The 23,881-nt window shown below is 48.3% G+C and overlaps 1 protein-coding gene and 2 long non-coding RNA genes across 5 annotated transcripts in view; 1 reads left to right on the forward strand and 2 right to left on the reverse strand.

The window, feature by feature from the left end:
* LOC147365268 (uncharacterized) overlaps positions 1-10,043 on the reverse strand; it is an 89,557-nt gene extending 79,514 nt beyond the window's left edge. The window contains exon 1 of the long non-coding RNA XR_015135336.1: positions 9,906-10,043. This is a non-coding gene — a long non-coding RNA (uncharacterized LOC147365268). The remainder of the gene's footprint in view (positions 1-9,905) is intronic.
* On the reverse strand, positions 2,867-9,115 carry LOC147365270 (uncharacterized). Its single transcript, XR_015135330.1, has 2 exons — positions 8,978-9,115; positions 2,867-6,509 (listed from the first exon to the last, which is right to left on the reverse strand). It is a non-coding gene; the product is annotated as an uncharacterized LOC147365270 (long non-coding RNA).
* ANP32A (acidic nuclear phosphoprotein 32 family member A) overlaps positions 6,379-23,881 on the forward strand; it is a 38,828-nt gene continuing 21,325 nt past the window's right edge. Inside the window, exon 1 of one of the 3 annotated variants that reach the window (XM_086322807.1) lies at positions 6,379-6,585. In XM_086322807.1, the coding sequence (XP_086178933.1) occupies positions 6,532-6,585 (54 nt within the window). In that variant the 5' untranslated portion in view covers positions 6,379-6,531. Of the gene's footprint in view, positions 6,586-9,049; positions 9,965-23,881 lie in introns of those variants that run through there. The other 2 variants (XR_015135329.1, XM_086322808.1) reach the window with 2 other exon arrangements.

Below are 23,881 nucleotides of genomic sequence, written 5' to 3' on the forward strand. Positions count from 1 at the left end.
AAGAGACTGTATCCTATTGTGAACCCTTACTTAGCCTGTGACCATTTGCCTATTTCAAATAAATTTTTACTACAAATCTCATACTGATCAGCTTAGTTCTGCACCTGAGCCTGAATATACGTTCACAGTAGATAGAAATCCATCAGCAGTAAAAACATCACTACTCATGATCTTGTATCACCTGATATCCAGAGATCTCTGCATTTATTCATGACGTATGACTTGTAGATTACTTCTACCCTTAGCATAGCCCTTAGGACTAAATTCTTTGTGACTTAAAATCAATTATCTCTACTGCAGATCCTTCTTCTCAAAGTCTTAGTTATTACCAGCTCAGCTTTGTTATGTATTTCGTTGACATCACATTGTTTCTTGTGGCCTCAGGTTTGGAGAGGGAAGCATTTGAAAGAAAATTAGAGTTCAGCTATTAGCTCTGTTTTAGGTTGGTCCTAGATATGTAATGCAATCTTGTCTTGGTTTCTTTGGGTTGCTTTAACAAAATACCACAGGTTGGATGGTTTATAAATTAAAAGGAATGTACTTCTCTTTAACAGTTCTGGAGGCTAGGAGTACAAGGTCAGGTGCCAGCATGGTTGGGTGAAGGCTATCTTCCAGGTTGCAGACTTCTCACTATGGGGCCTCTTTAATAAGGGCACAAATCTCAATCATGAGGGCTTATGATTTAGTCACCTCCTGTGAGAGGAGGCCCCACCTCTTAAGACCAACACTTTGGGGATTAGGATTTCAACATATGAATTGTAGGGGAAGGTGCACAAACATTCAGACCATTGCAAGTCTCTTCCTAGTAAATAGTAGTGAGCAGGGGAGGAGCTCAAATAAAGCTAATTTGGATCTTTAGGAAACCTTCACAGTATTATTTAATCAAAACATTTCAGTGGATTTTGCTTTTGGTCATCTAGCATCAGAATACTCTTTGGGCAGGATTCTTAAATAGATAGGAAGCGGCACTATAGAAGCTACAGGGGGCAGATAATCTTTTCCTCTGATAGCTGGGGCCTCTGCAAACAGTCCTGCCCAGGGCTTTGGACCTTGAAGGTGTGACACAAAAATGAAGGCTTGTGAAAAATCATTCACAGCAGTGGAGGGGTGTAGAGTCCACAGGCTAGAGCTGACTTCTGAGGTATGGGGGTCCTCTGAAGACTATACCTTAGAGTACCACATTAAATGCTCCAGATCACTCAGCTTTACTGCTCTTTTCCTCTACCTTGGTCTTTGGTTATGAGATATAAGAAATTGCCTACTGCTTGTTCAGTCAGGGAAAGTTTCTATTGTCTGCACTAAGAATTCCTACTAGCACAAACATCCCTGAAATCTGCTATATTTCCTATTAAAATAATGTTTTCTTCTTGCAAAAATACTTATCAACTGAAAACCTTAGGAATTATATAGACAGGAACAAAAACCAGTGTAACCGCAACACCCACAAAGAACCTCTGTAAAAAGTTTTAAACATGTTCTGGTGCATACTCTCCTAGACTTTTCCCCTGGATATGTGAACATATTCTGTTTATTTAGCTATTATAAAAAAATGCTGCCATACCGTGATCAACATGGGTGTTATTTACCTGCTATTCTGCCTCATCTATAATACTGCTTCTCCCCATGAACATGAATATAGACATCATGAGTTGGTCCAGCCTTGTGAAAAGTATTTGTCACACTTAGGCAAGTTGCCTTTGAATAAACATATGTAGAAGTGACATAATTCTCCTACACAAGAAGGCATACAAAATGATTTCAGACGACAGGGTTCCTCTGCTGGGTAAAAATCCTCATATGACTCTTGGTGAGGTCAAGTGATATGTAATTTTTACATTCAAGTTGTTACAATTCAGAATTTCAGAATAAGTTCAGGTCCTAATGTTTCCATGAAATAATTTTAAAATTACTAATTTCTTGGAGTGCATTATATTGATCTCTAAGAAGAATTATAGAATATACATTTTTAAATAATTTCTTTTATATACAAATAACTGCCATTACAAAGTAGGTAAGCTGAGAGGACAACTTTACCAGGTAGGCTTAAACTTATAGACTATTTGCAGAGAGTAAATATATTAAAAGTTCTTAAGAAAGTCTGTTCTCTTCCTCTTCCCTCTTAATAGACTTCAGTACTCTTCTTCAAAGAGATAACTTCAACCCCAGATAGATTAAGATGAATTAGTAGATTCTAAATCCATTTTTATTTTTTCAACCTCTGTTGCCCTCAGCCTTGTTCTCTGGCTCTTCATTCCGTTATTTGCCTTTAAGGCTTTTTTTTTTTTTTCATTTCTTTTCTCATGGCATTGCTGTTGTTGTTTACAGTAAGTCCAGGCTGACTCTTTGCTACCCCATGGGCTGTAGCCCACCAGGCTCCTCTGTCCATGGGATTCTCTAGGCCATTCCCTTCTCCAGGGATCTGCCCAACCCAGGGATCGAACCCAGGTCTCCTCCATTGGCAGGCAGATTCTTTACCTCTAAGCCACAGGGAAGCCCTTTTATAGCCATATTTAATACTAAAATGTTTATAATATTAAATGTTTATAATACTAAAATATTTAATACTAAAATGCTATGGTTTTCTTCCCAGTGAATGGTAAACAAACTTTCCTTATTGCTACTCCCAAACTACCTTTAATAAGTATATTAAAGAAACAGACTCAAAATTTCTAGTGAGTTCCTAACAAGTATATAGGTGATAGTTCTTTTTTCTTTTTTCTTAAACTACCTTTAAGCTGCTTTTGTGATTTTTTACTATTTTAAAATCACATATAATGACTATTCTCATTATATATTGCATAATGACAGTGCTTTTTCTCCATAACCAACACAATGATAAGGTGTCAATAATAAAATTCAATAATTCTGAAATTCAGTAATTTGAACGATAAAATCATCCAATGCTTTATTAAGCAAAAGAATTAAGAATGTTTTAACTTTTTAGATCCTGAACCTCAACATGCCTTTGCTATTCAAATCAAAATGCAGTAGCCTTCACATTTGTTACCATGAATTTCAAAAGAATAATTTACATTTCTAAAAAAAAAGGAAAAAAATAATCTGCATTTGTAAAAGCTATTTATATAGAAAGACAAAAGAGAACATAACTAAGCTGGAGCCTTTCCATATCATTGTCTTTTGGGGTCCAGGCAGCGAAACCATGATGTAGGTGAAAAAGTACTATGGCCAGGTTCCAGTGTATGTGATGCAGGCTGAAGAGCAAGAAGCTCAACTGTGAATACCTTAACTTGACTCCTAAAAGGATGCTAACCAGAGGGTCTCCATTTTTAGAGGCCAGGCAAGTGTAAATGAGTTAAAATGGCAGCAGCATCAACGTGGGTTACTTATAAAACAGTACTTTTCAAAATGTATTGAGAGACTAAGGACACCCATTGCTCATACCTCTTAGAGAATAAGATTGCTCATTTGTTGGGAATGGTTCTTGAAGGAAAATATTCTTCCTGTTCTGGAAGGCAGGAAGGTATCTTTCCTTACTTGAAGGCCATCTTTCTCCCTAGGGGCTCAAACTTTTGAATTGTATCTCATTTATTCTTCTCAATGTGAATCAAATCCAGTTCTAGAAGTTACAAACTCTGTATCTTTCATAACCTAACTCCCACTGTAGAATCATTCAAGAGTTAGGAACTCATCTTCTCCAAAATTCAGCCACATTCCTTGATATAGGGCTTCTCTTCTCACTATGCCTGATATTCAGAGCCATTAAGGGAACATTTATTTCCTGTAATATGCAATGAAGTCCAATTTAAGAAACTCTGTAAAACAGGGACTATAAGGGCAGTGGTGGTGGTGTTTTGTTTTGATGTTTGGTTAAGTAGCCTGGGGCAAATGGCTCAGCTTTGGCTGAGCTATATTATTTCTTTTTGGCAACAAAAATAAAAATCACTAAAATTTTCTGAGAAATAAACTACAAACAAATCTATTTGTGAGTGAGAGAAAAATCTCTTCTTTCAAAGTATGTTGGAAGTATTCAATTGGCTAAATACACTTCTTGGATATTTTAACTTCTGTAATGACTGACATCCAGTAAAGTCTTCAATTTTCTAAAACCAGTACAAAAGCTGTTATAAGTTTAATATTTTGAGTAGTAATCAAGTCACGACTTTTTCAATTCTGATTTGGTCCTGTACATTCTTTTTAACAGAGGTTTGGGCTCCCAAGTCATCCTCTCCAGTCTTCCTATGTTAAATTGAGCTATTTGTTTCAGTTCAGCAGAGCTGGATGGTGGGTAGCTCTGCATTTGATTGGTTGACTTTTAAAGGATTACTTCTCTGGAAAGATACTGTCTCATATCACATTGCTAGTGGTGTGGACTTAGCTGCAGTTAAAATTTTAAATTGAAGATGAGCATTTACCACCAGAGAGAACAAACTTCAGGACTCTTGTGTTACACAGATTCTATGTATCATGTCAGCATACTGTGTTTGTGATGAAGAGCTCTGTTTTCAAGCAACCTTAAATACCATATCCAGAAATAACAACTGACTCTGGCAAAGAGAAGTAATTTGGGGTCCCTCTATGTTTTATAATGAAACCAATATATTTTAAAACGATAAATTCCAACTACACAAATTGATGTCAATAAGATTAACAAAACTGATGACTGACATCTGCTAACACAAGTAAAACACCCCATAATACTTATACCCAGATGAAATAAAACAATGGCTTCCCAGTTTTATTTTGCATCTCCCAGTTACTCAAAAAGTAAATATGACCCCTTTTCAAATTTCACTTAATATTTTACCTGAAAGAACTTACTGAGTAAAATGCTTAGTTGCAGGATTTCACATTTGCAATCCATCAGGTTACAATTTCAAAGTTACAGTTTCTTCCCCAGTGTAGGCATTCACTATGTGCCTTTTACATTGTCACTTTTTATTTCCTCCTAAATTTTATATATTCAAGAATATAACTGTATAAGTTACGTAAAAATATTTCAGACTTGCAACATACATACATATTGGTTTATCTATCCCTTGAACCCATGTCTCTGAAAAATAAATACAATGTATCCAAAAGAACTACCTTCGAGCACATGAGGAAGAGTGTAGAAGTGTAGAAATAAAAGAATCGAAAAATACTTGTGTGGGGATGTATTTGTCCTGTTGACAGCAGTCCCTATTATCTATTAACAGACATAGGCAGCCAACTTAGTACACAATAAATGTTCTAGAACTGGCCACAATAAGTTGGTAACCAGGTGGGAATTAAGGCTTTAAGATCTCTTACAACTGTGATTCAGAAACCCCAAAGCAAGCAAACCGTAAAACCTGGAGAAAGTGCTCCAAATAGAGCCTCTTTGGCAGTCCAAATTGAACCAAATGACTCAGGTGGACAATTAAAAACTGTGCGCCGTTTTCTTTCACTAGGTCAATAAAGCCCATAAATAATGTTTGGTCCAGAAAACCAGACTTACTAGCACCTTCCTTTTCCATTTTTAAAATATTCAAAATATTCAGCATCAATTCTTGGTCCATGGTCTTTACTCATTTATTGACTAAACAAGACTGCCGGTGCCTCTAGATCACTCCTTCCAAGCTGACCTTATATGACAACAAACTGAAATGCCCCTTTAAGTAGAGGATCTAGACCGCGAGTTAAGTCACCCAAAGGTGGACGCATCTTATTTACTTATGTATTCAAGGGGCTGCGATGGTCACGGCTGGACTACGACGAGGAGGGGAAAGGTCGCGCGGATTGTGAGCCGCAGACCCGGAGTGGGAACCCGCGGAGGAGATGGGGGGCAGCAGCCTCGCTCCGCTAGCTTGGCCCTCTGGACCCAGAAAATGACCAGCCCCTCCCCCAACTGCACCCTTGATCCCTCCCCCCTTTTTCCAGGCCTTTCATCGGCCCGCCCGCCGAGCAGTTCGCGGCCCCCAGACCTCTCGCCGCCTGCCTCTTTCCACAGCCCAGTCGTGCGGCGCGGACAGACCCGGGGCGAAGCCTACGGCCCGGCGAGGACCCCTACCCCCGGCCCCTCCGGCCGCACCCCTCCCTTTGGTGTAACGCACCTGCGGCCCCGCCCCCGGCCAAAAGCTGAGGCGGCGGCGGGCTGGCGAGGCCGGGCGGCTCGGCCCTCCAGGCACAGTCGCCTTCCCTTCCCCCGCCATTCCGCCCACCCCCCTCGCTCAGCCACCGAGCTGCCGCCGCGCTCCTCAGCCGCCCCGAAATCTAAAGGGGTCCGTCTCCGGCACCACAACCAAATGGCTGAGCCTCCCTGGCCGGCTGCGCAGCCCGCCCATTGGTCCCTTCCCCCCCCGCCTCCACCACCATTCGCTGTTGCCCGGAGACCGGCGGCGGCGATTGGCTAACGCTGCTGCCACTCATTCGCGAGGCCGCCGATCCCGCCTCCACGGTGATCAGGTTAGTGTGCGCCGCGGGTGCTGGGGGCTCGAGAACCGAGCGGAGCTGGTTGAGCCTTCAAAGTCCTAAAACGCGCGGCCGTGGGTTCGGGGTTTATTGATTGAATTCCGCCGGCGCGGGAGCCTCTGCAGAGAGAGAGCGCGAGAGATGGACATGGACAAACGGATTCATTTAGAGCTGCGGAACAGGACGCCCTCTGATGTGAGCATTTGCCAAAAATATCTCTGTCGGTCCATTCTCCTACTTTGTGTGTGTGCGCGTTAGGGGGAGGCACTTTTTTTTTGAGGGGGGGCGCCCGGGAGATGTGGGTTTGGGGGTCGGACTGCAAATGAATTGCAAGGTTGGGGGGTTGCAATGCCATCCAAGCATGTTCCGGCTGCCGCCGCCGCTGCCCTTGGTGTGTGACTACCTGTGCGTGTGCTCCCGCGTGTGCGAATGTGGGTGCGAGAGTGTGCGTGCGAGTGTGCACCCATCGGGGGCCAGCGGGCGCACGCGTTTGGGTCGGAGAGAATGAGGCAAAATAACCCTCTGAGCTCTCTGCTCCCGTGACTCCGTCTGGGGGAAAGATTAACGAGGGAGGAGGAGGAGAGGGGCTGCCTCCTGGATTTAACAACAAAAAAAGGGGGGTTTTATATTTTATAAATGAATCCCCCCTTCCGCCCCCCTCCCGCGCCTTCCCCCTCCCTTTCTCTCTCTCTCTCTCTCTCGCACACACACAATAAGTTTTGGGCTTCGCGAGTCCGGTTTAGTTTCTGATAAATGTGGGCCGAGGCCCCTGGGGAGAGCGCGTGGGGAGGGGGCTGCAGCGGAGTTGGGAATGGCTCGAGTTTAAAGTGCGTCTTCATTTCTTTGCAGTGATGAGGCGAGAGACGGGGGAGCCATATTTGTAACTTTGTAGTGTTCGTGAACGCGCCCTTTCTCTCCCTCCCTCCCTTTCTCTGCCTCCCTTCCTCTCCTCCTCTGTCTCCCTCACTCTTTCCACCCCACCTTCGGGCCAGATGCTGATGTTTCTTCCTTTCCTTCCGAAGGGAGGATAAATGGAAAGAAGGGGGGGAGGGATTTTCGAACGTGCAAAGGCACAGATAATCCCCGCGCCTCCCCACCTCGCGCGATCGCTACTGCAAGTTACCCAAAGGCTACGTCCCGGTCCCCCCTCGCCTCTGCTCCTTCCGGCCTCCCTAAGATGCCAGCCTTTGAGCCCTGACGCCCTCCGGCCTCGACCTCCGGCCCGTCTTTCTCTAGGGTGGGCTCCTTGGCAGCCATTCGGCGCCCGATTAATAAATGGGCCCGGGAAACTTTGTCAGGACGCGAGCTGCCCAGAGCTGGTGCCCGTGGTGGGTATTGGCTGGGTCCAGATTTCTGCGGGCATAGCAGACACGCAGCTCGGGGATGGGAGTTTGCCTTCCCGTCGCCGTTATTGATTGGGCAGCAGCGGGAGTACAGCCGGAGGAAACTTACACGGATGGGAACTGGGAGGCTCGGGCGAAAGCTCACCCCCAAGGAAGGGAAAGGTGACAGTGGGTTACTCGGACGCCCGTTTTTATTTCTGTCTCCCTCTCGCTTTCAAACACTGTTTTATGTGAGTTGGTGGCTCAGCGGAGGAGACCCCGGGTCTGGGGCGGAGACGCTGGCTGACTCCTCTGGTGGCCCCTCTGGGACCAGCGGAGCGCGGGCGGGTGGACACCCTCACCCCAGCCCCGGTGGCCAGGGTTCCACAGAGTTGGGAGTTTGGGGAGCACTGTGCGCTGACCTGTCGCCCCTCCAACCCGTTAAAACCCGAATCCCTGGCGGAGGCAGGCCTTGCTTCCTCTTTTCTCTAGTTCCTCCCCCAAACCTGAGTGAGACTTTTGAAAACAAGATCCTTTTTGTGCCCCCCCCCGGCCCCCCCCCATCATAACGCAGCTGTGGACTGTAGACGTGCAGTGCCTTATGGCGCGCAGGGCGGGGAGGGGGTGGCGGAGGGAGGGGAGGGGTTGCCCGCCGGAGGACGCTGGAGTTTCCGCGAACAATTTGCCGGCGGTTTGCGTTTCTCTGGCCAGTTTCGTCCCAGCTTGGACCCCGAGCCAGAGGATTGGGGGGCTGGGTGTGGTGATGGGGGAGGGGGCCGGAGCCGCGGGCTTCCCGCGTACTTTCCGGAAGCCCCCCGTGCGGAGGGGGAAGGGCGCCAAGTAGGGGGCCGGGGTCGCGGTGGGAGGGTGTGGAGGCGCGGTTCGGGCGGCCAACCCTACCCCCCGCTGCTGGCCAACTGGGAGCGAGATCGAAAGCGGGTCGAACCGGCTCTTTAAACTTCCCGAGAGTGTGCTGGGGGAGGGGAACGCGCCGCGCCGATCTGGGAGCGATTTCTCACGCTTCGCCCCCTCGCCTCCGAGCCTCCCGGCCCACTCGCCTGCCCCCTGCCTTGAGGCGGGGTGGGGTGGACGGGGCACTTTCTGTCCGTTTGGGGAGGAGGGAGAGAAAGCTAGCTAATGAGGGACAAAAGGGGTGGGGGAGGAGGGGCTCGGTTTTTTAAACGTTCTTAAAATAAATAGCTCCCGGAGAGCGCCCCCTGCACCCCTCCCCGCCCTGCTCCCCCCGGGACCCCCATCACACCCACCTTGGGAGCCTCTCCCAACTCTGATCCGGGGGCTGGTAGCCACGCCGCGACGCCGAAATAGGACGAGCAGCCATGTTTCCCGGGTCTCGCGCGGCCCGCCCCGCCCCTCCCCCATGGCGCGGCCGGCGCCGAGCGCGGGGCTCCGAATGCGGGCGCCGGGCTCCATGCGGCGCGGGGCGCGGGCCGGCGGCCGGGCGACGGGGCGGCCGGGCCTCGTGCGCGCGAGCCGGGCCGCGGGCGCGCCGGGCTGGCCCTCGGGCGGGCCTTTTGGCTTCCCGAACTGGTTTGGAGCTCGAGGTGTTTTCTTATTATTGTATTTTTAACGGCCAGGCCCGCCGGAGACCGAACCCGAAGGGTGCCGAGGCGTTACTGGGGGCCAGGGGCGGCCGCCAGGGCCCTGCACGCCTGTGGCAGGACTGCCGGGCGCCGGGCTGCCATTTTGTCACCGTGGCTGTTGTCGCTGTGGGGTGGGAGGGGTGGGGGGGGGGCGCAGACTTGCGCCATCGCCCCGACGGCCCCGGACGTGGAAGCAGCAAGGGGAACGGGCTCCGGGGACCCCGAGTTGTGCTCTGGGCCCCGATGTGCGGGGGGGGTCCCCCTCCCGTTGCCAACGGCTTGAGGCTCTTCTGGAGCGTCGCGGCGGCAGTTGCTGTGGGAGGGCGACGATCCTCCCTGCGAGTGCTCCCCCCACCCCCCAGCGAGCTCCCTGCCTCCCCCGCCCCCCTTCTCTCCAGTATTTCGTCCTTCCTCCGGCAGGCGTTTTAGAGGTAGTTGAGTGTGGCCCTAAAGACGAACGGCGGAACTGATAGGAGGGTAGGGGGAGAAATTAAATACGAGGTTTCTTTGGAGGGTTGGGGGGGGGCGGCGGGCGGCGATGCGGACGCGACTCTAGCGGCCCTGACTGGAGCCAAGGACAGCAGCCGCTTACCCGGGAGGGACGAGTTGATGCGTTGGGGAAACGCCCTCGGGGCTGGGCTCTCCGGGAAGGTAGGTCGCGCTCCGTGTTTCAGGTGGGTGTTGCAGCAGCCCTGCTGCCTGCTAGGGGAGGCCCTCTCACTCTTCCTCGGCTTCTCCCCCTTTTATTTTTGCCCGCGGGAGGGCGGCTACAGTAGTAAATGTAATCCTAAACCGAGAAGAGTAGGGAATGAGGCTTGGTTTTTTAAAAGTCAATGTTATCTTTTTCCAACTGCCTTTCTTTGGCTGTTGACTGCGGAGCCAGGCAAGTCATTCGCGTCGCCAGCATCTCTCTCAGACTTTTTAAAGCTGATATCCATGCTGGTTAAGCACCTCACTGGTTAAACTCTGGTACACGTCTGCATGGAGACTAGCTTTCATGGCAGTGGCCGGCCAAGGCTGCCCAGGAAGCCAGGTTTAACTTTGACCTTTGGAATACATCGCATGATGTTTTCCAGACTGACTTACTGCCTAATTGGGTTCAAGTAGCCTGATATTAACTCCAGTTTGTGCAAGCCTACCAGGGATCCAGGAGCAGAAAATTGAGCATGAGTTCTGTATGGTCATGGTCAGTTATGTTTTGTTACTGGATTGTTGCTGCTGATGGCAGTTTTGAGCCTAAGGGCTTCACGGGGGAGGTGGGTAGTAGAACCACACAGGCCTGAGTTTAAATTCCTCCTGCCACAGAAGAAAGATAAATTTACCTGCCCCTGTGATCGCAGGCAGGTTAACTTAACCTGCCTCTTTGATTCTTGGTTTCCTCACCTGTAAAATGGGAATAATCCTATTTAATAAGTCAGTGACAAAACTGGCCTGATCTGGCTCTCAGGTGCTTAGTATGTGATAGTTTTATTTCTCAGATATTGGGGTACAATGAGGTACAACTTTGTGCTTCTATAGAGTTTACAGAACAAAAATAATAACTAATGCTTGTATAGCACCTATGTATACCTGTTACAGTTCTGAGTGGATAACACAAATCAATTAGTCTAGTCCCCACAGCAGCATTGTGAGGCAGGTACTATCATTATCCTTATATAAACATAGGAAATCAAGGCACAAAGATGTTACCACAGCCAAACTTCAAACTCCATCCCTCATCTCTACTGCCTCCCCTGAAGCACCCTTACTTGTAAGGTACAGTGAGGAAAAGCTTTTTCTTCCCTGGTTTTGAAATGGTGCTACCCTAATATGAAAGTTTGAAGACTGGACAGCTTCTTAGTTGAAAATACCGAGGTGGGTGGGCAGGATCAGAGGCTCTCTGGATTTTCATGGGGATGGGGTGGGGAGGGGAGGGGAGGAGTCAAACATCTACTTCCCTAGATTGGGTTAGCACATCACATCTGGTTAGGCTGAAAGAAATCTGGGCTTTTAGGTGTTGGGGGACACATTTTGAGTAAGAGGATAAGCAGGAGCCAGTCAGGCAGTGGTGTGTTGGGGATCGTGCATGTAATGTGTTACCCACTTTTATTAGTCTCCTTCTGCAGACACAAAGCTAAACAGAATTGGCATGTCCTTGGTTTCCAAGACCTAGTTTACCAATAACACTTCTTCGATCATCTCACTTAATCCTCCAACAACTCCTTAAGGGTAAGCCAAGGAGGGTGACATCCTCTCCTGGGAGGGTGAATCATTCAGATTGGAAGAGAAAGTAAAACAGCTGGTACATAGCAGAATTGGGTTCTCCTACCGTGAAACCAGAGATCCTTTAGTTAGACAGGAAGAACTTTGAATATTATTTAATTGTTGAGACCCATCACCAGAATCATCTGGGGAGCATGTAGAATGCAGATTCCTGGCCCCACCTCTAGACTGTGATTTAAGCACATGCATGTATACTCGTGTCTGACTCTTTGGGAGCCTGTGAACTGTAACTTGTCAGGCTCCTCTGTCATAGGATTTTCTAGGCAAGAATGCTGGAGTGGGTTGCCGTGCCCTCCAGGGGATCTTCCTAACCCAGGGATTGAACCTGGGTCTCCTGCATTTGTTTAGCATAGGCATTGCCAAGTTTGGGGTGAGCTGCCTGTTTTTGTATTGTGAGCTAAGAATACTTTGTACATGTAAACACTGCAATCAGTTTGATAATGTGGAACACTTTGAATCCCAATTAAGTGAAATGTTATCCCCGCTTCCCCCTTGCAAAAAATTCCACTTGTCTCCTTGGACCTTTATTACCAAAAGAATTGTACTCATTATATATTTTGAATTTTATCAATAAAAGAATTGTGGAAATTTGTTTTCTTTCATTATAAAAAACTGCCTATGTAGTATTGTCAGTTTTGCTTTAGGTGAAGTTCACTATCTGGCCCCTTACAGAAAAGATTTGGTAATCCCTGGTTTAACAGATTGTTGGTAAGGAACTTTTGATCTGGGTGTTTAAAAATTTTTTTATAATTCATAAGTTTTTAAAGTTTATGTGGGTGGTGCTTTAGGGGTTTTTCCAAGTCCTTTTACATGTGGTGTTGATGTCTAGTAGAAATCGGCCTCGATCCATGAACATCCAAAAGAAGAGAAATCCTACTTGTTGCTGGTGTAAAATTGAGCATCCCTTCTATCCAGAAGTTGTTCAGTGTAACCAACCGAAATTCTTTATCTTGCCTATTCAGGATATTTCAAAAGGCTTTTGCATGTCTTGTAGTTAAATAGTTACTCTTAAGTTTTAGATGTCTTAGAGGTGGAAAGAACTTTGAAGTGCGGTGGTTTGAGTTTTGAGGCCTGGTAGGTACCACAGCTGTGTACCTGGTGGCTGACACTCAGACCCTCAGAGCACAGTTAACTGAAAAGCACAGATAATCCTGGAATCTCTAGTTTGGGCCTGCTGCTCTTCCATAGTGCTTGTTGCCTGGGGACGGACCAGCAGCAAAGTGGCTTTGAGTTCCAGAACCCTTCTTTGTACCGGTAGCCTCTTGTGCCTGAGCTGATGAAGGTATGGATAGATTGGCCAGACCTCTGGAGGAGGTGATAAATCTAAGAGTGCAAATCCCAGTCCCCATAACTGTGGCCTGTACTTTAAGGATAGCAGACCCAGTTCCCTCTCTGGGCCGCTGCTGCACCACCAGCCTCTCAAGATGACTTGCTCTGTTGCTGCTGCTGCTAAGGCGCTTCAGTCGTTCCGACTCTGTGTATGCCGACACCATAGACGGCAGCCCACCAGGCTCCGCAGTCCCCGGGATTCTCCAGGCAAGAATACTGGAATGGGTTGCCATTTCCTTCTCCCTGCACTGGACTTATACAGCCCTTCAGGCACGTGATTGAGCTCTGGAAGCTGGTCATCCAGAGTTTTATTTCATATTAATTTTATCACATTGAAGTAAAAAACCTCAGGACTGTTGGGTATCCTTTATGGAGATTGTATAGGACGTTCATCAGATGTGTCCTTTCCACATGCCTGCCCTCTACTCTACTGCATCACTTAGGAAAATGGCAGAGAGCTTGTTGCTGAGCGGTCAGGAACCCTGGTTGAATGATTTTGACCCAGTTGTTTAGTCTGCGTTCTGACTTGGTGAAGAGAAGGCCCATTACTCTTGGTGTCCAGACAGGGTCCTCCCTTCGAGATATTCACTGCCATGCCCTCGCTGGCAACACACACATTTTGATCTGTCCGCCCTCTATTCTAGCTAGTACTCTAGTCTGGAAAGTACCCTCCCCTGGTACCCCATCACACTGCCTTCCTCCCACAAGCAAGTAAAGAAATAGTGACCTGAGTCTGAATCTTATATTACATATATTGAAATATATGACAGATGATTAATACCCAGCAGTGATGTTTTCATTAAAGAAATGGAGTCTGCCAGAGATGGAGAATTGTGAAGGCATCTGCTATTCCAAACTTCTCATTTAATAAAATGGGTTGAAGGTAGATGAGCAAAGTGGCCCTGGGTCCCTTTCCCAGACATGGAAGCAGCCTGCACAGAACCGGTTGTCCTGATGACATTTGTTACGGTGAAGCCTGTGAAGTCAGACAAGATGTGTCTGTTCACCAGCACTGGGCCCCATCCAGTGTCTATTGGCCACACCCTGCGACCTTTGTCTTTTCACGCAAATTTATTTTGTTTTGACTCGGCAGATGCCCTGGTGCAACCATCTGTTGCTTTCTTTACCGAAACTTTTTCTTCCGCAGCAGATTTAAGAGATAAGTTTACTTACCCCACTATGACTCTAATGTGGATTAAAGTCTGGGCTGTTTTTCCCAGAGAAATTTGCCTTTGGAGATTCTGGTTTGGTGAGGAAATTACCAGAGAACTATTAGAGACTTGGGTGCTGTTCTCAGCTTTCTTAACTAACTTGAACAAGTTGTCTTCTTTGGGCCTCTGTTTTCTCCACTCTAAAATGGGAATTTCAATTGAGATCAGTGATTTTCAAGCTTTTCATTCATATAGTAAGAAATGTTTTATAGTATATGTGTACATATACAGGCTATCTAAAAAGCTGACAATATACTCCTTTACTATGGATAAAACACTTCTCTATTCATTCAAAAAAAAGTGCTGGCTTTAACCTGTAAATTGATTTCATTACTTGTTAATGTTTGAAAGACAGTTAAAGATGAATATTAAGTTTCCTTCACACATATTTTGTGGTTTGATTTTGGGGGAAGGTAGTGGGAATGCCATTTGGAGCTTTGTGAAACCTGTCCACCAAGAGTCAGTAGTGATTTCCTCCGCTTTTAAGCCAGCTCATCTTGGGTCCCATGTTCTAGAGCTGCTCTCCTTAACTCGTTCCCAACCCTCACCTTCTCCCAGCATTATGGAGTCACTATCCTAAATTGACTCAGTGGTAAAGAACCCACCTGCCAATGCAGGAGACATGGGTTTCATCTCTGGGTCAGGAAGATCCCCTAGAGAAGGAAATGGCTACCCGCTCCAGAATTCTTGCCTGGGAGATTCCATGTGAGGAGCCTGGCTAGCTACAGTCCATGGGGTCACAAAAAGTCGGAAACAACTGAGTGACTAGACAACAACAGTCCTAAGTTCCTGCCTGGATGGATGCCTTCCAAGTGTCCTGAATGTGCCAACGACCCTCTGCCAAGTGTGTTCCTCCACCCCATTCTCTCTGCCTTACCTGCTGCTGCCCTCCACCATACCTCAGTGTGCAGCACTGGGTGCCTGGGGGCTCGAACATTTCCAGGGTTGGGGGGTGCACTTGCCCCTGCTCTCCCCAAGACTGTAGCCCCCACTTCACAGTACCTTCCCTGTCTGTCTCTGTAAAATGATGATGTAATAGCACCTACCACCCAGTCTGGCACACAGTAAGCACGCAGTAAGTGTTAGATGTCATTGTTGTTATGGTCTGTTCTGCTGAAACACCACAGTTGGCCTTCACTTTTTTAAAAAAGCTTACATTATCAACAGACATATCAAAGAGTAACATTTGTTTCAATGGGAAAAAAGGTTTTCAAACTTGCCAGAAGTTGTTTTTCCCCACAAGCAGTTCAACAGTGAATGTGTTGTTTCTCTGTGTAGTTACAGCATCTACATGTCAAGAGCAGCCCCAGCACTGAATTCCAAGTAGTTTCAACTTGCCCTTTTCCTGGACACGCCTGGTCACTACCTCCAGCAACTGTTTCAGACTCTCCTCCTCAAACTGCCCACCGACCCTCCACTCTCTGCCTCCCAGCCAGCAGAGATGTCTACTTTCCTCTCACAGAGAAAGTGGAAACCTCCAGATTTCCCAAGAAATTTCCAGACCAAACCTGTGCCCAGCTCAGCTGTCCTTTGGGTCTTACCTGGGCCTGCCCTTCAGTTACCTTTTTCCTCCTGGGTGCCTAGCTACTCCTTTGGATCCTTCTCAAGCTTGGGATGTTTCTCCCATCTTAGACAGCAAACATCCTGTGATCTTATGTCTCACTCTTGCTACTGGCCATCTCTCTTCCCGTTGACATTGAAACTTCCTGAATGGTCTCTCCCTTCTCCCACCTCTCTCACACCTCAGCCTCCTCAGTCTGGTTGGCTTTCTAAACAGCCCCCCCCAATTCCGGAAGCCTTCACTGTCATCTTTTTCTATGTTCTTCAGCAGCAGTGTTCCCACCCTTGACCTTCAGGAGGTGTGTTCCCCGTTACCTCTCCCTTTCTCCAGTGTCTCTCCTATAGCCTTGGCCGCTCCTCGGTTGCTGGGGCCCTTTCACTCTCCTCTGCAGACGTGAGGTGCTGGACCTGGTCAGGCCCAGGCCCTGAGCGCTCTCCTGTTTTGTGTTCCCTGTCCTTACTTGCTCTTCCTTACTGACAGCTACAGGCGCTTTGTCCTTCTGGGGTCTGATGTTTACTGTTAACACCTCTGATCAACCTCTTGGCTGAGCTCAGGATGCACCTAACGTCTCCCTCCAAGTGCCCCTACCGCACCCCACACTCAGAATGTCCAATGGGCACCCATGACCTCTGCAGCCTCCTCCATTCCCCCACATGCACACATGTGATCTTTATATCCATCACAGATCCTGTCGATTCAAAATAGCACTCTCTACTGCTTGCCAGCAGATTGCCCCTGCACACAGCCCTCTTGAAGGCAGGCTTCAAATTTGTCAGAATGATCTTAGCAAAATGCAGCAGTAATCATGTCACCCTGTACTTAACAGCACACCGTTCTCTTTAGGATAAAGCCCAAAAGCTTTAGTAAGACCTGTGAGGGTCCTGTGTGGTCTGCCTCTTGCTCTCATCTTTTTCCTCACCCCGCCCTCCCCTCTCCCCTTTGTGCTGCACTGGCCCCACTTGCCACCATTTATGCCCTCAAACCTACTCATGGGAACTGCCATCATCACTTCCTTAGCATCTAATCATCTCTCCCACCCTCCTCAGCTGTCGGTCTCGTTCTTTTGTTCTAAAACTCTTACAGAAATTGCCTTCAAAGAGCTTCAGTTTGTAATTAGGCATTCCTGCATGTGAGTGTTCGAAATAGCATCTCTGTCCCCTGTAGCCGGTAGACTGCATGATTGAAGGGGCCTGTTTGGGCTCAACACTGCTCTTGGCACGTGTCGGGCATTGTAGAAGTATTGGCTGGGAGAAGAAGCCACACTGCTTGGAAGATCTTGTCATTTTCCTCACCCGCAGTCTGTGAGTCACACACGGAGCCACTGGAACAAAGCATCTGAAGCATCACCAGCTTTAGTGTCCTCGGTTTTTCTTGGGTCACTGTGAGCTCCTGCCTCTCGACGGCTGATTCACACTTTCTCAGCCCAGGGGTCCTCACATTTTTGGGTTTTATATCCTGTGTCTGTAAAATCTGAACCTGAGTCCCGGCCCCGGTATGTCTACCTTTTAGTTAGGAATTATTCACATACACTGGACTTCCCCGGTGGCTCAGCGGTAGAGAGTCCACCTGCAGTACAGGAGATGCAAGTTCAATCCCTGGGTCTGAAAGGTCCCCTGGAGAAGGAAATGGCAACCCACTTGAGTATTCTTCTCTGGAGAACTCCGTGGACAGAGGAGCCTTGTGGGCTGCAGTCCATAGGGTTGCAAAGAGTCAGATATCACTAAAGTGACTGAGCACACATTCACTATACTACCTATAAATATGTACATTGTAAAACACCAAAAAATTAAAAGGTTAAGTTAAAAAATATTAATAGCCCAAGTGCCCCAGTGGAATGTCTGAGGATGGTCCACTTAGGAGACCACTCCTCCAATCAATTGCTTACTTTATTTTTAATTTTGGTTACCAAGGTTCACACCATACAAGAATGCATGTGTGTTGTGTGCTCAGGGATCCATTGCTACATGTAAACTGGGTTCTGCCTGGTCAGACCGTGTACACAGACCCATCCAGGCTCCCTCCGGTCTTCCTTGGTTCAGTAAAGCTGACCCCTGGGCTGCTCCTGCAGATGCTTAGAAAAGCCCGCAAGTGTCTGAGGTAAGAGGATTTTATCAGCCATAGATTTCAGTCGGTCAGTGCAGGGGAAGGAGGCTTTCTCTTACCTACCCGCAGGCTGGAAATAAGTCAAAGACAGAATCTGTGCAGGCAGGAAGAGCAGGCTTGGAGGACCGAGGGAAGCATGAAGGAGAGAGGTCTGCTGGTGTTCCTGTGTGTTTCTGGGGAACACTTCAGTAGGGTTGGGTGGGACTCTACAGTCAGACGTGCCCTGAAGGTCTGCATCGGTGGATTCTAATACCTTTTGCAGAACGTGCAAGAGATGCCTGAGAGAGAGAGGGCTGGTGGGGAGCGCAACTCTTACAGTAAATTTAAAGGGATTACTTGTAGATTTCTTTTGGGGCATGCATCCTGGGGAGAGACTCAACCAGCTTCCACCTGAGCTACTGTCTCATCCACAGGTGTAAATGGTGTGGCTGTGGAGGGGAGGATGAGGGGAGCCCACTGGCATAGTCTGTGCCCACAGCATCCAGAATGATGCAGGGGCAGAGTTGGGAGGTGTATGTAACACAGCACATTAGGCAGGAGGAAAGGTGTGTGGTTGGTAAGGCTGATTTCAACCCCAGCTGTGTATCAGAACCACCAGGGGAGCATTTTGAGAAATTCCCAGAGTCTATCCCATTACAGAATCAGTCTCTGAGGGTGGTGCCCAGTCTGTGTATTTTTAGAATCCTCTAAAGGGGCTTTGAAACAGGGTTGGGAGCTACCACGTTGAGGCAGGGTGTGGAACTTCACAGCAGGTGGGAAGAGATAAACTAAGTGGTTGAAAGAGAGAGAAAAATGGAGCACGGAAAACAGGAACTAGGAAAGAGGGTGAAGGATTTAAGCTACTGGGGTGTTGGTACCTAGTCCTTGGCCTGCTAACCTTACCCCCGCCCCCAGGTCCCACACTTAGCCACCCACCATGGCCACACAAAGCTCACATGTGCCCGCATTCCTGCTCATCACACTTGAGAGTTTTCATTTACTTGTACTCTTGAGGCTGCTGAGTGCTAAGTGGAATTTATTGTGCAAGGCTGGACTTGGCCCATCCTTGATCTCCAGGGACTAAGGCCAGTGGGCATTTTGTAAAGAGAGAGCCAGAGGGCCAAGCAGTCAGATCCTCTGAGCCATGCGGGGATTGCTGAGCCCGGTGGCTGGAGGATCAGTAGCAGGTCACCTTTTTGAGCCTCAGTTGCCTCATCTGTAAATGGGACTAACATTTCTTCCCAGGGGCTGTTGTCAGGACTGAAAGAAATTAGGTTTATGCCAGGTGTGTATTGTGGGCAGCCCCTAAAGGTTCTAACCAGCCTGGGCTTGATTGAGCTGTTGGAACGAGGGGGGGCCAGCCCCCCTTGCTTGGTGTCTGAGCTTATGTGTGGTGGGAGTACTTGGGAGTGCTATCTTTGCCTGCCTCAGAAGGAGGCCTTACTTGGAGCTGCTCAGGCAGTGGGCAAGGGCAGGAGGGGCCCCAGGCAAGGGACCAAGCCCCAGTTTCTTGTTGAGGTGGGGCTGGAGTGACATCCCCTGCTCCAGGCTCCCCCTTGCCATCTCGGGATTGGGGTTAGCACTCTACTCGGAGTGCTGTGTGTCAGCAGTCCCTCCCGCCTCTCACCTTCCACCCTGGCTGTAGACCTCTGGGTCTGCCCCTCTCAGGCCTTCATCTTTTCATTCAGACAGCTCCTGAGAAGTCTCCTCCAGGAAGTCTTTCCTGCACTGGAAGCAGGGGAGGAAACTGTGTCCGTCCCAAGTGCTGTCGAGATGTGCAAGTCCCCAGGATTTCTAGGTCACGCAGCCGTGGCTGGCTCTCCACTGAGTCTGGGATCGCCTCCTTGGGGTGTGCATGGTGGCCCTTGTCTCTGGACTGGTCAGTGTCTTTTTGGTCACCCTGTTGGAGGGCCACACTGAGGGTCTGCAGAGCCCAGCACAGCTCCCCTGCAGCTGGTGCATCGGGAAGGCGCTGTGATGATGTCATGGCCTCCAGCCTCCTGCCTGGCAGCTGGTGGGAGGATCTGTCTGTTCTGGCACAGGGGCCTGTTCCACATGGAGGGCCAGGAACAGGCCATCGCAGTCACCGGGGCGTTCCTTGCCCTGCTGCACGTCTCCCCTTCCCTGTGGAGATTCGGGTGTACCCTGGTGCCCAGGGAGAGTGGGCAGGCGTGGACTTGAGTGGAGCTCCTCCGCTGTCTGGGAGGCCTGATTCTTCAGCCTCTGCAGAGGCTGGCCTGCTGCCATAATGAGTGGTTCTCCTCTGAGCCCCCATCTAGTTTGCGGCTCTGTTGCAGACACGCCTTTGTGTGTCTTGGAGAAGAGCGCTGGTGTGTCTGTACATTGAGCTGTGGTCTAGGAGCCTGGGGAGGCTTCTCGGGTAGGACCCTCCAGGGTTGCAGTGTTGCGGGGAAAGCAGCCAGTCCAGGAGCAGAAGTGGCATTCTGGCTTCTTAAAACCAAGGGAGTACTTGGTTCAGAGCAGACAGTTGGCCTCTGTAGCGCTCGGCAATCTCCTCTCAGTTCCCGTGGCCAGTGTGGTCATTGTCAGGAGTGGCCACCCAGGAGAGTTGGATGTGGAAGTGAAAAAGCACCTCTGAGCCTGACCCGTGGCCTAAAACTCCTGTGGGATCTGGATCCTGGTTTAAGGTGTCCACTGTGCTGGAAATCAGACTTGTATTGGGCACATGGCTTGCTAGCCCCTGGAGGCTCATTGTGGCCACAGATCTCTGATGATGAGCAGCGCTGGCTGGCTAGTCCCTGTTAGCCAGAGTTGTGAGAGAGAAATCTGCAGATGGAAAACACTGCAGGGTCATTCATTCTCACTTACAGTATTGATGGCATGCCTACCGTGTGCTGGGTTCTGTCCTGAGCATTCTGGATACAGCAGTGAACAGGAGAAGGACGTTATCTGGGCTGCCCACATCGGGCCTCTATTCCATAGAGGGAGACCATCAATAAGCCAGTCAGAGGTGTGACTGCTCATGTGACAGGTTCCATGGAGACAGATAAAGCTGTATTAAAGGAGAGAAGTAATCCAGGAAGGCTTCCTTGAGGAGGTGGCATTTGACAGAGACTCATGTAACCTACACTCGGAGAAGGCAATGGCACCCCACTCCAGTACTCTTGCCTGGAGAATCCCATAGGCAGAGGAGCCTGGTAGGCTGCAGTCCATGGGGTTGTTAAGAGTTGAACATGGCTGAGCGACTTCACTTTCACTTTTCACTTTCACTCATTGGAGAAGGAAATGGCACCCCACTCTAGTACTCTTGCCTAGAGAATCCCAGGGATGGTGGAGCCTGGTGGGCTGCCATCTATGGGATCGCACAGAGTCTGACACGACTGAAGCGACTTAGCAGCAGCAGCAGCATGTAACCTACACTAGACTTCTGCCCCCCAGGAGCTGGAACCTTAGAATGTTCCATCTGAAAGTACCTACGAATCATCTTGCTAGAAGCAAGCTGAGACCTAGTGAGGTTAAGATGCCAACTGATGAGCTAATGACATGATATAAAAGAGTGACAACCTTAGGCCTTCCCCCAAGCCAGCTGACCCTTATACTTTGAAAAATTGGTACTTCCAAATCATGTTTGTTAACAGTAGTAGATTTATTTCCTCATTTGTGGCCGGGGTTGGGGGTGGGAAACAGTCAGCCTCCCAGGCACGGGCCCACCACCTGGAACTGGTCTTATTCCTGTCTCGGCAGAAATGTGGCCCTGTTTGGGTAGCCACAAGCTCTCCCTGCCTAGCACACCTTCTCTCCATGCTTCTGAAATAGTTTCTTGAGGGGCCCTATTGCTACTTTTCGGATTCCATCTGGACCTCTCAGGCCCTCCCACTTGATTTGGGGGGCCAGATGCCTTTGGGTGGGAGAAGGAGACCCTGCCAAACCCTCTGATGAAGGGTGGTAAGGCAGGACTCACAGGTCCCGGGGCTTATTTTAGAGAGCGAAACCCACAGTTAGGTCACAAATCCAGCTGTGACCCACCTCTCCCAAGGACCGTGATGAGCTTTAATTGGCTGATAGTTTTCAGCTGGAAGCAGGCGTCTTGCATGAATATGAAAGGAGCTTCTGGTGAAGTAAGACTTCATTAATCAGCCTGTTAGGAGCCTGGCGTCCCAGGATTATGGGGGCTGGATAATTTGATGCCTACTGTTCTGCTTTAAGCTTCCAAATTAAAGGCACTAGATTTTCATCTTTTTTTGCTAAGTATTGAAAGTAGTATCTTTTCTGTGTGTTTTGTTTGCTTTTAATTGTTACGGTGTCTGGTACATAGATACTCATTTATTCTTATTTAATCTGTAAAGAAACACTGCAAAATGAGGTTATTCCCACTTTAGCAGATGAGGAAAGTGAGGCTCAGAAAGCTAGTGAACTAGCTCAAGGTCACATAGTGCTGAGGAGCTGTGCTGGGTGCAAAGCCAGGTTATGGCTTCACAGTAGTGCGTGAAACCTCGCATCTTAACTTTGACCTCTTGCCTCCTCTTAGTTGCTGCTAATATGGAAATACTCTAGACTCCTGACTTCCATTTATTTTTCTGTTATAAAGTCTGCTGCATTTGTTCCCCTAGGAAAGCAAAACAGATGATGCCAGAATTTCTGATTTTTTTAAAAGTGTGTTATTGTGAAAGAGAACACATTTCAGAGTAAACAAAACAAATGTGAGTTTCAGTGGTTTTTCTCCTTTAGATTTTTTTCCCTTTAAATGATTATTTTAAATCACTGTCAGTGAAATCCCAGGAAAATCAACTTTGCACATGCCTATCCTTGCCTTTCTGTGCCAGGGCCTTAACAAAATGTGTGTGGCCACTCTGATGTACTTCAAACAGGAGAGCTTGTGCACACAAATGAGAGCCGTACCCAGGAGATCTCAAACTATGAAAGAGGGTCTGGAAAGTGGGAGAAAGCCAAACCATTTTCCAAGAAAAGTGGGCTAAGACGTAATTAGGGGCTTGAGTGCTGCCTTCTGTAAGGCACGTGTGGTAAACTGCTGGCATGGCAGGGCCGTGTATTTTGCCTAGAACACCTTGCTGTCCTTGCCATCAGCAAGACTCCTCCTGTGACAGGAGTTAGACTTATCCTTTGCTGAGCACCTGCTCCAGGCCTTGCTTCATGTCAGGTACTTGGCAGATACTATGTTTTGATCCTTTAAATGTCCCCTAAGGTGCAGATGTGGCCACCCTGTTACCAGATAGCGAGATAAGCCCACAGAGGTCAGATGGCCTTCAAGGCACACTGAACTTGCTTCTGGGGTCCCTTCTGCCTGTCCATCCACCACTGGACAGTCTGGGGGCAAAAGGGCAGGATACCTTTATCACTGGAGCCTGGTGCAACTGGCAGCATTTGGCAGGTGCTGAGTAGTAGTGCTGAATGGCTGGAGGCGAGATAACTTGTCCACACGGGTACAGTGGTCAGCCCATTAGATTCTGGAACTCCCAAGTCTCCATGACTGCTGCCCTGCAGATCAGAAGTGGGGTCTTGATTCTATCTCATTGGTTAATAAGCTGGATAAGTGCAAAATGACATGTGCCAGCTTATCTATATCGCAACATTACAGCAAAAGATATATAACACAAACTTCATGGAAAAGGGCAAGGCAAAGGTCAATTTATAATATGTGAATTTGGGATAAAAGAGAGAAAAATAAGATTCTGAATTTGTGTATGTGTAAACAAACTCTGGAAGGACACTTAATTGGACAGGATGGAAGGGAGAATGAACTGTGTGTCTTATGTTTTTTGGTTTTGAGACCTTGAGAATGAATGTGTTACTTACTAAAAAAATGAAAAAAGAATGGAAATGACTTCAGCTGTTCTGTGTATCTGGGCTTCTCTCCCCCTCTCTGCATCGAGGCCGTTTGATTAAGGCTTCATCTGGATGGCATGTTGAATATGTTGTGTATCTCTGGTTTTCATGGGCTTTTCCAAGAGCTACTGACCCCATCCTAGTCTGCAGTCCCTTCTTCCGTTGGTGGCCTAGACCTGGATCAGCTCAGGCTGTTGGAGAAAGCCTGGGGTGACACAGAGAGCCAGGAGCCTTCTGCAGAGGAGTCAGACCTGTTCCTGTCCCCATCCTGGGTCTTTATCCTCTGAACACTCTGCCCTGATGTGACTTAGTTGGTTC

This window comes from Bos grunniens, chromosome 10, assembly GCF_055505025.1.
Source record: "Bos grunniens cultivar Pamir isolate PY7600 chromosome 10, Bosgru_T2T1.0, whole genome shotgun sequence".
In the NCBI taxonomy this organism is placed as follows: Eukaryota; Metazoa; Chordata; class Mammalia; order Artiodactyla; family Bovidae; genus Bos; species Bos grunniens.